General features: G+C 38.2%; 1 protein-coding gene across 1 annotated transcript in view; it reads right to left on the bottom strand.

The window, feature by feature from the left end:
• LOC107665206 (NACHT, LRR and PYD domains-containing protein 3-like) overlaps window positions 1-12,909 on the bottom strand; it is a 58,521-nt gene that overhangs the window by 11,688 nt on the left and 33,924 nt on the right. Inside the window, exons 7-9 of the mRNA XM_016455991.1 lie at window positions 9,362-9,526; window positions 9,069-9,242; window positions 2,172-2,345 (exon numbers count right to left, since the gene is read on the bottom strand). Coding sequence (XP_016311477.1) covers window positions 2,172-2,345; window positions 9,069-9,242; window positions 9,362-9,526 — 513 coding nt within the window. The remainder of the gene's footprint in view (window positions 1-2,171; window positions 2,346-9,068; window positions 9,243-9,361; window positions 9,527-12,909) is intronic.

Here is a 12,909-nt window from a genome sequence, read left to right as displayed (position 1 = left end):
GCCCTGAGTGAGCTGTCATCAGTCCGCCATTGTTTCATCGCCGGAGCAGATGTAGACAAGAATGACTCCTAAGCGATTGAGGTGTTCTGTTGTTGGATGTAATAATGAACAGCAGTCGTCATTTACTCCTGACATCTGAGCCGCTGAACTCGCAGTGGATTACATTGTTTCTGAAGGGAATGCGCCCCCGATCTACATAAACGCGTCACTCATGATCCAGCCTCATCTACAGAAGAAGTGAGTATAATGTTTTGTAATGAATCTTTGCAAATCGCCTTTCCTAATAATGTGCTAATTAGCAAGTTTCACGATGAATGCGGCGGAAGTAAACAGTCTCTCTGAGAGCAGCGTGGAAGAGAGGGGCGGGGTCAGCATAGTTAATTAACATTTAAAGGAAAATGCTACAAAAATGGCTTAATCTGAAAAGAGCTGTTTTTGACAGGGTAAAAAAGGTGTTTTTTACACTACCATTGAGAAATTTTAACCAAGCTATGTTACAGACTTTTCATTAAGACTCTAAAGAATCATATCAACTTGTGGAAAATGGGTATCCTATGACCCCTTTAAACTCTGAAGGAATAGAAACATCCTAAATGTTAATTTATTGTTAAAAATGTTAAGCATACCTTCTGTCGTACTGTCAGAATTCGCTCTCATTTTCCTTCACTCCTTTAAGTGGACTATATCAGTGGACTAATGTAGGGAATAGTGAATGAGGGTATATGGGCTGATTTTGGACATAGTTATTGTGTACAAAACCAGCATCATTAAAAATTTGCATAATTCACGTGCAAGTTTTGAGATCAGTGATTGAACAGATTGGTATTGGTGGGGGGAAAAAACGATATAGGGTCTGAAGGTGGGGCTTTATTCAGCCACAGCATAGCTGTGTACAAGTGAGTTAATGCGATTTACTAATTATTCAAACATTATTTTTTGTAATTTGTCAGTTGTGAATGAAATATATGAATGTATAGGGATCCTGTAATTAACTGTATTACTTAAATATCATATAATACAGTATGCAAATAACTTGAAAGATATAGGTTTGATAGAGAAACACTACTTGAACAGTTAGCTCATTAGCTAACTTGCCATTAATTTAAACCTAATCATACAGTTAACTCGTAGGCTTATATCATAGATGGTTATTTATATACATGATATTATCATTTAGTGTTTTTTATTTATTTTATTTCAAATCCTGTTTATATTATAATCCATATGGTCTAATCAGAGGTGTAGTGAGGGTGACATTAATTTTCTGTTTGGACCGGATAGAAACTCAGAATATGTAAGAGAAGACATCTGTGATGTGGACCTGTTTGAAGTGACTATTATATGAAAGGAAAGTTATACAGCTGTTTAATTGTTTCTCTGATAGCTTGTGGCTCATTTTGTGTGAGTCTTGAAACCCTTCACAGCTCTTTTTTTTTCAGTTAGAAAGCAGCTAGCAGACTTGGTGATTGTGAAGATTATCAGACGAGAAGAAGTGATGCTTTCAGGTTTAACTTGTTTTTCATTTGCAATATAATTGTAACTGTAATATAAAATAGTCTATCCATCATAATAATGTGTTGATGAATTTAACTTTAAAATGTACAAAAGTTTCTTCAGGGGTTTCTTTGTCAGGAAGCTAATCACAGAAGCTGAGAAACATTTTCCAGAGTGCTGTCTGTGTCCTCCCCGGCCTTTTTGTTAAAACTGTTGTGTATTCTTATGGTTGAGTGTCAGTTTGTTTGAATTGATCTATAATCTGAGGTAATGTAAACTAATTTACTAAAATAGTGACTCCAACGTGTAACTTGTCATACTTAAAGTTAGGGCTTTTTTATTCCTTCATTTACAAGATGATTATGTTTGTAACTTCAGTTATAATTTTGAATATGTTTGTTTCTACCTTTTATAGAAGCTTTAGGGAGGTGGCTGCCATTCTTGTTGTATTTTCATTGTTTGCTCCTGTTTTGTGATTTGTTAGGCATTTAAAGTACTGTTTTGTTGTTAATTTGTTTTGTCTAAGCAGTTTAGTTAAGATTTTACTCCTCAGATTGGTGCTTTTTAAATCCTTTATTTTGTTGCATCCTCTGGAAACCCCTATATTCATGTAGCTATACACAGAGACGCTGAAGATTTTAAATAATAAAACCCGAAACTCTTCCTACTTGACATACTTGAGTTTGTCCAGTTTGCAGTTTCGATCCTCCAGTTTTTCAGAGAGCAGCTTGACTCCTGAATCTCCTGGGTGATTGTAGCTCAGATCCAGCTCTTTCAGATGTGAGGGGTTGGAATTCAGCGCTGAAGACACATAACCACAGCCTTCCTCTGTCACCATACAGCCAGACAACCTACAAAAACACAGCAACAGTCCACATCACATTATTTTGCAGGGGTGTGGACTCGAGTCACATGACTCGAGACTTGACTCGGACTCGAGTCCCAAATTTGATGACTTGCGACTCGACTCGACATAATTAAAGAAGACTTGAGACTCGACTTAGACTTTGACAGCAAGGACTCGAGACTTGACTTGGACTTGAGCCCTGTGACTCGGAAAGACTTTATGATCAGATCAAAGTCGTTATAGAGGCGTCCCTGCAGCGTGCTTGCGCTTGACTGGCAATAAGCCAGAGACTGCATTCAGGGAGCGCTGGATTTATAGGATAGTATACATTATATAGCGCTGGATTTATAAGATAGTATACATTAATGGAGTAATAACATAACTTACGACAAAAGAGCCGAGATAAGAAAAAATAAATAAAAAATTACATGATTCGTCGAGCGATCTCCGCTCGTGAAAAGCGCTGCCCTGTCCGTTTGATCGCCACCCAGCAGACACACGGAGCGGGCATGAGAAACGAGAGGCGCGGCCGCGATCACTTCCCTGGTGCTTGCCTCATCATCACTGTGACCGCTGCTGTTAAATATTCCTCACTTCTTTTGTTTGTTCGACACTGAGGTGCACCAAGAGTGACGGATCCGCATCCCGGGCATCCCGCTCGATGTGCTTTCATTTTTTTTTGTTTGTTTGTAATAAACACCTCTCTGAGACCAGTTTTTGTCAGATCTCCACTGTTTTTGTTCGATCAGTTACATATTTTATTTGCATGGGCATTTTATTGTATTTAAACCTCCATTAAGTTTAAAGTTAATCCATAATCGAGATTTCAATCGGAGTTTAAAGTTATGGTGCAACAGGATTAAAGTTAATCTTAAATATAACTTAAATCCGATCAAAATGATGGGTTAAAATGTAAACCTGCTTATTTTTAAAGGTTTAAAGTTTGGTGCAACAGAATTAGATAAACCTTGATTTAATCTAGATTTAAAATGAATCATTGCAAACAATTCAGCTATAATTTGAAGAAGAAAAAATGCACATTAGGCCTAATGTCTGAAGTGGGCAAGCGGCAATAGGCCTAATGATCATTTAAAATATAATTTGAAGAAGTGTTTCTTTCACAAAATGAGTATTGTGTATATATAACTATAAAATATAGGCGACTCAATTTTTCTCCCTCTTCACCAGGCACTGATGTCGCTTCCATTTCTTTCGGGATAAATGAATGAATTAATGTGTTGTAAATCAGTCTGTAGGCCAATAGCGCACATAGCCCCTAAATTTAGTGATCAACTATGCATATTATAAACATTTAACGTACAACATTTTTTTCTATTAAATTATTTTGTCTTTGTTGCTCTTAGTTATAAAGTATGGTAGCACAGCATTTTTTAATGATTGTCTTCATGAGTTTGCCTGCATCCAAATTGCATGTTTCCTCTCACTTGCAAAGTATGCTAGCAGTTGTTTCTTCTAGTTCTTTCAAAGCAGTTCTTTCTGCGTTTTCCGCTCACATATTTTTAAATCTGTTTCATTGAGGTTCCAAATGGCTCATTGGCTTCGATATAACACCTAGAAGCATATATTCTTATGTATACATGCAAAGTATGTTGCAGCTGTTATTTCTATGAAATTATGTTGTCTTTGCTATTCTGTTACTAATAAAATAGTTTACTGCTTATCCTATTTTGGCACAGTCCCTACATTGAACTTGAGTAGTTTTACTAAAGGCACCCATCTCACATGAAATTTAACTATGTCAAACATATTCTACCTGCCTTCCTGATATAAATTACTATGAATTTGATATGGTAATTAATACTGAGACACTAATTTGGGCAAAGAGCACTAATGACTTGTTTAAGACTTGAAGCTAAAAGTTGAGGACTTGCAACTCGACTTGGACTTGCCTGTCTTGACTCGGGACTTGACTTGGGACTTGTCTGTCTTGACTCGGGACTTGACTCGAGACTTGAATGCAAAGACTCGAGACTTACTTGTGACTTGAAAAACAATGACTTGGTCCCACCTCTGTTATTTTGTTCATTGCGTTCATCGTATTATATGTTGTATTATGTTGTAACAACTGTTCACAAACAAAGATAATTTTGCACTCATTTAACATCATCAGGAAGTAACAAATATTCCTCCAAATCATTGGACATTATACATCTTGCATTTAAATGCAAAAATAAATAAGGCATTAGATCTCTCACGCAGACAACAGTGGTGCAACACTGCTCCTGAAATCTTATGTTCACAAATTAGTGAAAGAAAGAATATAAAGATTAGAATACAAAGATTTTTGTTTTTAAATCTTGTTTATACAAAATGTATTATTTCTGTCAGGACCACTATCGTCAAAGATGATTGACGTATTAGCATACAGTTTGGATTGGCGGTATGGTTCTGTTCTGGGCAAGAACTCCCTGCGCATCCATGCAGCCTAGCATGGATGAGAGCAGGGAGAGCAGCGATTACCCCCCCCCCGGGTAAACGGAACAGAACCAACATAAATGTATTGCAGATATCGGTAAAGTTCAATAATGTTATGTACACATTTTAGAATTAGTCTGATTCAAAGGAGAATCAGAAGGCTGAATCCTGACTGACGGAGGAGGAGATGGGGATGGAGGAGGGTAATTCGCTATTGAGCAATGCGAAAACTGCTGACAATACTGAGGGACCTTATATATGAATGCTTAGATAGGTGTCGTATTCCCATAGGTTGATGGGGATCAGCTGAGAGTCAGCTGATGCGAGCTTGACTAACGTGACCTGCCAGAACTAACGCTATGCTAGATATTTTAATTCCATTTTATTGTTTTTAAACAAATTCAAGATAGATTTAAACCTTCAGTGTTCTTTTTTGCAACCATACTTTGCAAAAATGTCACTGCAGACCACAAAACCAGAGGGAGATGCATAATAGCTACTATACAGATCCATTCAGAATCACTAAACACATCAAAATAAAAATAAGTAAAAACATTCTTAATGTGTGGAAACTCAGCGATCTGAAGGTGACTTGACGTTATCATCAGTGAACAGTTCCTCTGTCAGAACAAGCGATCATGTCTGTGTTTGGTGCGTCTGAACATAAGACATGTACATAAACCAATATAAACCAAGCATCCCGCTGTAAATTAATTTTGACAACTACGTGAATATACTGAACTGTGTTCAAGCAGAAATATGATGTTATAGATCAGTGCTCAGAGATTGCACATACATAGTTCGTTTGCGCAAGGGCAGATTTACTGATTTGGGGGTCCCAGGCAAAACATAGGAACGGGACCTATACTGTACATTTTCACACATTTACCTGGATCAACTTGAGGTTCCTTTCCCTGTTGTGATGCTTGCTGCTGCACAACAGTGCCCTATAGTTATCCCCAAAGTTTCTACATTTTTCATGTACATGTTATTTCGCCCGTATAGTGTGAGCAGTCAAGACGCAGCTTGACGATCAGACCGTATAGTGTGAGCACATAAATCCTGAGCTTTGGCTTGACATTGCGTGAGATTTACTAACAAAAACATTGCTGAAATTGCACATTGTATGCCCGGCCTAACAGGGTCATAGAGTGTGAAAGAAACGTCAACATCACAAAAGCTGTAGCACTGAAAATCACAAATAACAATATATGGCCACAGCCATATCACCCTGCAGCCCAAGACTGGTCACCCACTTAAGCTAAGCATGGTTGAGCCTGGTCAGTACCTGGATGGGAGACCTCCTGGGAAAACTAGGTTGCTGTTGGAAGAGGTGTTAGTGAAGCCACCAGGGGGTGCTCACCCTGTGGTCTGTGTGGGTCCTAAAGCCCCAGTATAGTGATGGGGACACTATACTGTCAAAGAGCACCGTCTTTCGGATGAGATGCTAAACCGAGGTCCTGACTCTCTATGGTCATTAAAAATCCCATGGCACTTCTCGTTAAGAGTAGGGGTGTAACCCGGGTGTCCTGGCCAAATTCCCTCCACTGGCCCTTGTTAATCATGGCCTCCTAATAATCCCCATTCATTGAATTGGCTCTATGACTCTCTCTCCTCTCCACCTGTAGCTGGTGTTTGGTGAGCGCACTGGCGCCGTTGTACTGTGGCTGCCGTCGCATCATCCAAGTAGATGCTGCACACTGGTGGTGGTTGAGGAGAGATCCCCCCCTCATGATTGTAAAGTGCTTTGGGTGTACAGCAATACACAATAAAGCACTATATAAATGCATCATTCATTCATTCATTCATTCAATATGCTTAAAATCTTTGTAAATCAATGTTATTACACTTACTGTCAAATGCTTTACTTTTTTGGATCAATTTAATGGATCCTTGCTGAATGAAAGTATTACATTCTTAAACTCTTACTTACCCCAAATATTTGAATGCTTGTAGAAAAGCATGTTAAACGTGTGCACTCCCGAGTTTGCAACGTTGGTGAAACCAAAATTAAAAAGTTAATTTCATAAGATAAATATGAAATAATGGTAATTGGCCATTTTTTTTGTTGGTCCACAGTTCTATTTGCTGTCTGACACACTTAAACAAATGAAATTAGGGTTGTGTGATATTAGATCGTGAATGATTTAAATTTCTCCACAATCTGCCTTTGATCACAGTATCGTGCTACAGTTATTTTCATAAAAATGTAGTCAAAACAGGCTTGGCTCGATACCAGCAAACAGGGTTAAATGGGACAAGACAAAGAGTACTCCAAAGACATGTGTGGGTCGATCAGCTGCCAACATAATCCAAACAAGGCAATACAAAGGGGATAATCCAGACAGAGATACAGGCGAATGGTCAGGGCAGCCAGAGATTAAACAGACTAGATAAACAGGCTAAGATTGAGACATGGGAAATCAGGCTAGAACAAGACCGGACTATGACAAGGCCTAGGAACTAAGATAAGGAAATGGCTTTGTAATGCCGCAGTGGCTAAACAATACTCGGCCCTGACTGTATGTTTGTGTGTAAAAAAAAAAAGACTTTTAAAGAGTCCCTGATGGGAAACAGGTATAATGGTAATCAGTTCCTAAGTGCAATGGATAGTGGGAAATGTAGTCCGGGATAAAATGTAACAGTGTGTGCAGTGGAAAAGACTTAGTGGTGAGTGGTGACCTCTGCTGGTGAGAACAAGGACCGGACTTGTGACAGATATAACGTAACATTGTTGTAGAACATTGTTGTGTAATGCCTAATCATACGCTTGTTAAGAAATGGTGACAAAAGCTTGACTATAAAAAAAAATTCATCCAAATATTCGAATACAATATTTTTGAAAAATACCCATCCCTAATTTACACACATAAGAGCCCAGCAAACAAAACAAAATATTTTTTTTGTTGAAATTAGGTAATATTGCAATACAACATTTTACATTTTTTTTAGAAACCACAGCTTAAAAACAACATAACGCCATAAATTAACTGTTTTAGAAACATTGTGAAAGTACCAAACGGGTATGTTTTCTTTAAGTAGTCAAAAAACTAACAAAAAAATGTAAATATCAAGTGTTTACTACAAAAACAAAACCAGACCTTTTTTGCTCAGTTATAAAAAGTGAATTAGGCTTGGTTACAGACACAAACTTGATGTATAAGTTACACGAAAATGTATTTGATGCATTTGTTGTCATTCTGAGCTTGTAAATCAGGTTAAATCTGTAATATTCACAGAGACAGAACAGCCTTTTTGAATATGTATAATAAGCTTGTTTGTGTATTGAAAATCTGCTAATTTTCTTTTCATCATTTTCAAAATTTAATTTTAAAGATAACTGAGTGATGCGCTGGAGAGGTAGAAGCATAGAAAAATGCTATTCACACAAACATTATTAATTCTAATGTGCTCATATTGGGACATACTCAGACCTCAGCATTAGTTCTCAGGCATTTGACTGCTCAGGCTGGTTTAAACATCCCTTCTGGCTGCAATGACTATTAAAATGTGTAACTTCTGGATAATGATTGATGTCATTTGTGTGCTTAACTCCATTCATGAGAGCGGCATATTTAATCTAAATGTGTGTAAATTGAAAACATTCTGTTTACTTCATTTCAATCCAGGGCCATAACCACCATAGACACTAAGCACCACATGTCCTCACCAATAATCAGATATGGACAAATTGTCCTCGCATTATCTGACATTCTTACTACAGAAATTAGTTACTGTGAGCAGCATTTACTGCAAACAAAGTCATTTTGAGACGTGAGTTTCGTGTTAATGAATAGTGTCACACTCCTCTGTATATTGTATATGTATATAATCCTACAATTCTATAATTACACCACAATCTTCGCGATCTGATAATCATACTAAACCTTATCACATTCTCACAACCATGTATTATTAGAATTTATATAAAGTTATCAGCCATCTGGCATGTAATACCCTTTACATATACTCACCAAAGTTAAGATGCTAAGGGTGTCCTACATACAGCTGCTAGATAGCTTGTGCAGTGCTGTCAGAAGCTTTCTTTGAAAATGCAGCAGCTTTGCAGTTTATTTGGTCATTGTTTCAGATAATTTAGCCATTTCAATATTCATCTCAATACAATCCACATCTACAGACAGCTGTATAAATATAAAAAATTGCTTGCAAATGATGTTTATGTCTCTTGTTCTGACATTCCATTGAGAGTAGATGCAACTTTTGTTGACAAAATTCAATGGCCATATATTATGGTAGCATTTTGTTAATTATTATATGGAAAACCATTTACCTCAGTATCTCCAGCTGACAGTTTGGACTCTTCAGTCCTTCAGAAAGCAGCTTCACTCCTGAATCCTCCAGGTCATTGTTACTCAGGTCCAGTTCTCTCAGGATGGAGTTTGATGATTGTAAAACTGATGACAAACTCTCACAAGAGTGAGCAGTGAGATTACAAATGGAAAATCTGAACGAGAAAAACAGTAATTGCATACAGATTGCATACATACACCTTAGCAGTGTGATTTTTTAGTAATTAACTTGCAAAAAAAAAAAAAAAAGGAACCAAGTATTTCAAACTCAAACGTCAGTATCCCCAGCTGACAGTCTGGACTCTTCAGTCCATCAGATAGCAGCTTCACTCCAGGATCCTGCAGGTTATTGTTACTCAGGTCCAGCTGTCTCAGGAAAGAGTTTGAGGATAAAGATAAACTTCCACAGGATTGATCAGTGAGATTACATCCACACAGCCTGTGAAAAGAAGAAAACAAATAGCCATATGATTTATTTTTTTTTATTTAATGGGCTTAAAGTTTCTTATGAAATGCTGAGAGAATCCTTGCACAATTTTCAAAAGGCTGCCAAGATTGCAAAGGCAAAATATTTATCTGAAATTATTGCCAAATACTCTTACTCTTCTAGAATTCTATTTTCAACTATTGACTAAGTTTTAAATCCCCCAATGCAGAAATTTCCAGAGATTTCTTGTAAACTTTCTTAAGTACTTCTTAGATAAAGTAAAAAATGCCCGGGCTCATTTATCTACAATTGGCGAATTCTATTCCAGATCCCACTTTATCCACTACTCAATGGAGTGAATTTGAATTAGTCTCTTTACATACATGTAAAGAAATCACTCTAAAATTAAAATCCACCTTTTCCCCTCATGATGCTTTGACCACGATTTGTAAAAATTGATACAATCGGACCTGATTTAGTGAATATCATAAACAACTGCCTTTTGACAGGGACTGTTCCAGATTGTTTTAAACTAGCTTCTGTGTCACCGATCCCTAAGAAGCCTACACCTGATCCTGAAGTTTATTCAAATTTTAGACCAATCTCCAATCTGCCATTCTTATCTAAAATTTTAGAAAAAATAGTGTTTATTCAGCTGCAAAATTATTTGAATAGTAACAGTATTTCTGATGTTTATCAGTCTGGTTTTAAAACTCTACACAGCACAGAGTCTGCCCTTTTGAAAGTTTTGAATGACATTTTAATGTCTACTGATGCTGGTAATACTATGACCTTAGTGCTGTTAGATCTCAGCTCTGTGTTTGATTTTGTTGACCATGGTCTCTTGCTGTCTCGCTTGGAGCGCTACATTGGTGTTAGAGGCACTGTACTCAACTGGTTTCGGTTCTTTCTGTCCAACAGAAGATTCTCAGTAAATATAGGAAACATTCTTCTTCTGTAGTGCATGTTACATGTGGTGTCCCTCAGGGTTCAACTTTGGCACCGTTACTGTTTTCACTGTACATGTGCCACGTATCAGGCCTCTGTGGCTTCCTCTGATCACCTCCAGAGGGAACCGTCGCCAGAGTACTAATCATTTTGGATTCCATTTCCGACAACCCCGTACCTGCACACCTGATCCACATTACCTGGACTATTTAAGCAGCTCTCCAACACTCACTCACTGCGAAGTCTTGTTTTGCTACTGCTAACATTTCTGAGCATTTTCCCTGTTGATGGTTTTCCTGTGTATGATTCTGGACTGCTTTACCTCATTTGATTCTCTGCCGCTTACCCTTGTGACTCTGCCTGCTTGGATTACTCTCTGTCTGCTCTGCTTGCTACCTGCCCTGAACATTTGCCTGTGTACTGATTACGACTTGGAAATGACTGATGCTGCCTGTTGATCTCTGCCTGTTGTACCTTGAGTATTGTATAATAAAGCCTCATATGGATACCAATTCTGCTGACTCCTCGTTACAATATGTTACTCATTGGTTTAGGAGATATGGGGCCAGGGCTGCGTTTCCCGATAACGTTGTCTCTTAGCTCGCTACGAAGACTCTAAAGATACACCTTAACTAGGGGTATACCTTTCCTAGGTCTGTTCCCCGAACTATACCTTAGGATACTGCTTAAGGTAAACCTTCTTACGTGCGACGTTAGCAGGTGCTGTCCATGGCGGTGGTGCTGAATAGGTTGATATCGATGGCTCGAGAATCGATTGTTCACTACAGGAGCTCTTTCACTGCGTTATAGAGCAGGTAAAGTATTGAGAAAGTGATGTTCATTATAAAGAAGCACTTTAGAAATATTAGAAATTGCATTTATCGGGGCTCACTGCATTTATAAAATAATCAAATTTCAAATTAAATGCAACCTTGGATATCGCATCCCGCAATGGCATGGAAGCCTTGATGTGCCTCCCTCACTTCGTGCCTGGTGAAAGGCATATAGGCTATGTAACCGGTGGCGTGACGGAGCAGGATGTTTGTGACTGAGTGAACGCACCGCCACACCAAGGTCTTACTCAGCCCATATCCATCCCAACCACCTCCAGAAAACTCCCCACAGCATAAAAACGGAAAGCCGCCAGCAGCTGAATTTCGGGGCTTAGGGGGTAGCTCCGTCGAGTTTGTCTTGACAAAGTTAGACCAACAAGATGTAAAAGCTGCTGAATTTACTCCCGTGGCAGGCGACATTTTTGTAGAATTGTATCTTTTGACATGGTAGCTATTCTGACACTATTATGAAATAGTGCACATATACTAACTGGCTCCGCGGACGCAGTTGTCTTTGATTTAGGACAACTATTCGCTGTCTTGCTGCCATAGTTTGACCAAACTCCCCATCACATTCATTCCCTTTGAAGCGATAAGGTATAGCTAAGAGTGGTCCAGACTAACCTTACGAACGAATGATTTACGGAAGGTATACTTAACTAAGAACGTTTCGGGAAACACATATTAACGTAAAGGTACAACTTAAGGTATAACTTACAAACGACGTAGCGTTAAGAAGGTTTCGGGAAACGCAGCCCTGATTTACTAAACGCTTACGCCAGCGCAAACCGTCTTTTGGAGGTAAAATAGTACTGTCAGGATTTACTAAAGACGCACAGTGAAGAATTAGCACTGAAAAGTGTGGACAGTCATTTTTGCACCTGACCTTATTGAATATGCATTTGTAGGAGTTTCCCTTTCAGATGCGAAATTTATGGGAGGAGAATATTAAAATGAATCATGAAACACAATTTACTAATGTTTTCGCTCATCAAATTACTGGTATTTGCACCGTTATTTAAGGCTCCAAAAAGCATGTCTTAAAGCAGACGCTAATTTGTGCTGCTCTTGGTAGATTATGTTGGTCATTATGGAAATTATCTGGCTGCATCCGTGTTATTTAATTTGCGCATTGTCAGTAAATCACCCGCAGAAATTTCCACTCCCATTAGCACTTTTTTGGGAATTGCGCCCTCACGCTAATTTACGTAATGATTTACGTCGTATCATTGTTATACTGATGATACTCAGCTTTACATGCCATTTAGGCGCAACGACAGGTCTTCCATAAATCAATTAATAGCCTGTCTCCAAGAATTGAAAACATGGCTAACCAATCATTTTCTACACCTTAACGATGACAAAACACAAATTGCTCTGTTTGGGCTCTCTCACTTGGGCTCTCTCACTCCATATCGCTCTTTTGATGTCAAGGATCTGGGTTTTATTCTGGATAGTGGCCTAAATCTGAACAAACAAATCTATTCTGTTGTCAGTTCTAGTTTTTATCACCTTCGAAGATTATCCAAAGTTAAACCCTTCCTAAGTATGAATGAATGAATGATGCATTTATATAGCGCTTTATTGTGTATTGTTGTACACCCAAAGCGCTTT

Source organism: Sinocyclocheilus anshuiensis, unplaced genomic scaffold (assembly GCF_001515605.1).
Source record: "Sinocyclocheilus anshuiensis isolate Anshui unplaced genomic scaffold, SAMN03320099.WGS_v1.1 scaffold852, whole genome shotgun sequence".
In the NCBI taxonomy this organism is placed as follows: Eukaryota; Metazoa; Chordata; class Actinopteri; order Cypriniformes; family Cyprinidae; genus Sinocyclocheilus; species Sinocyclocheilus anshuiensis.
This window is presented reverse-complemented; position numbering and strand designations above follow the sequence as displayed.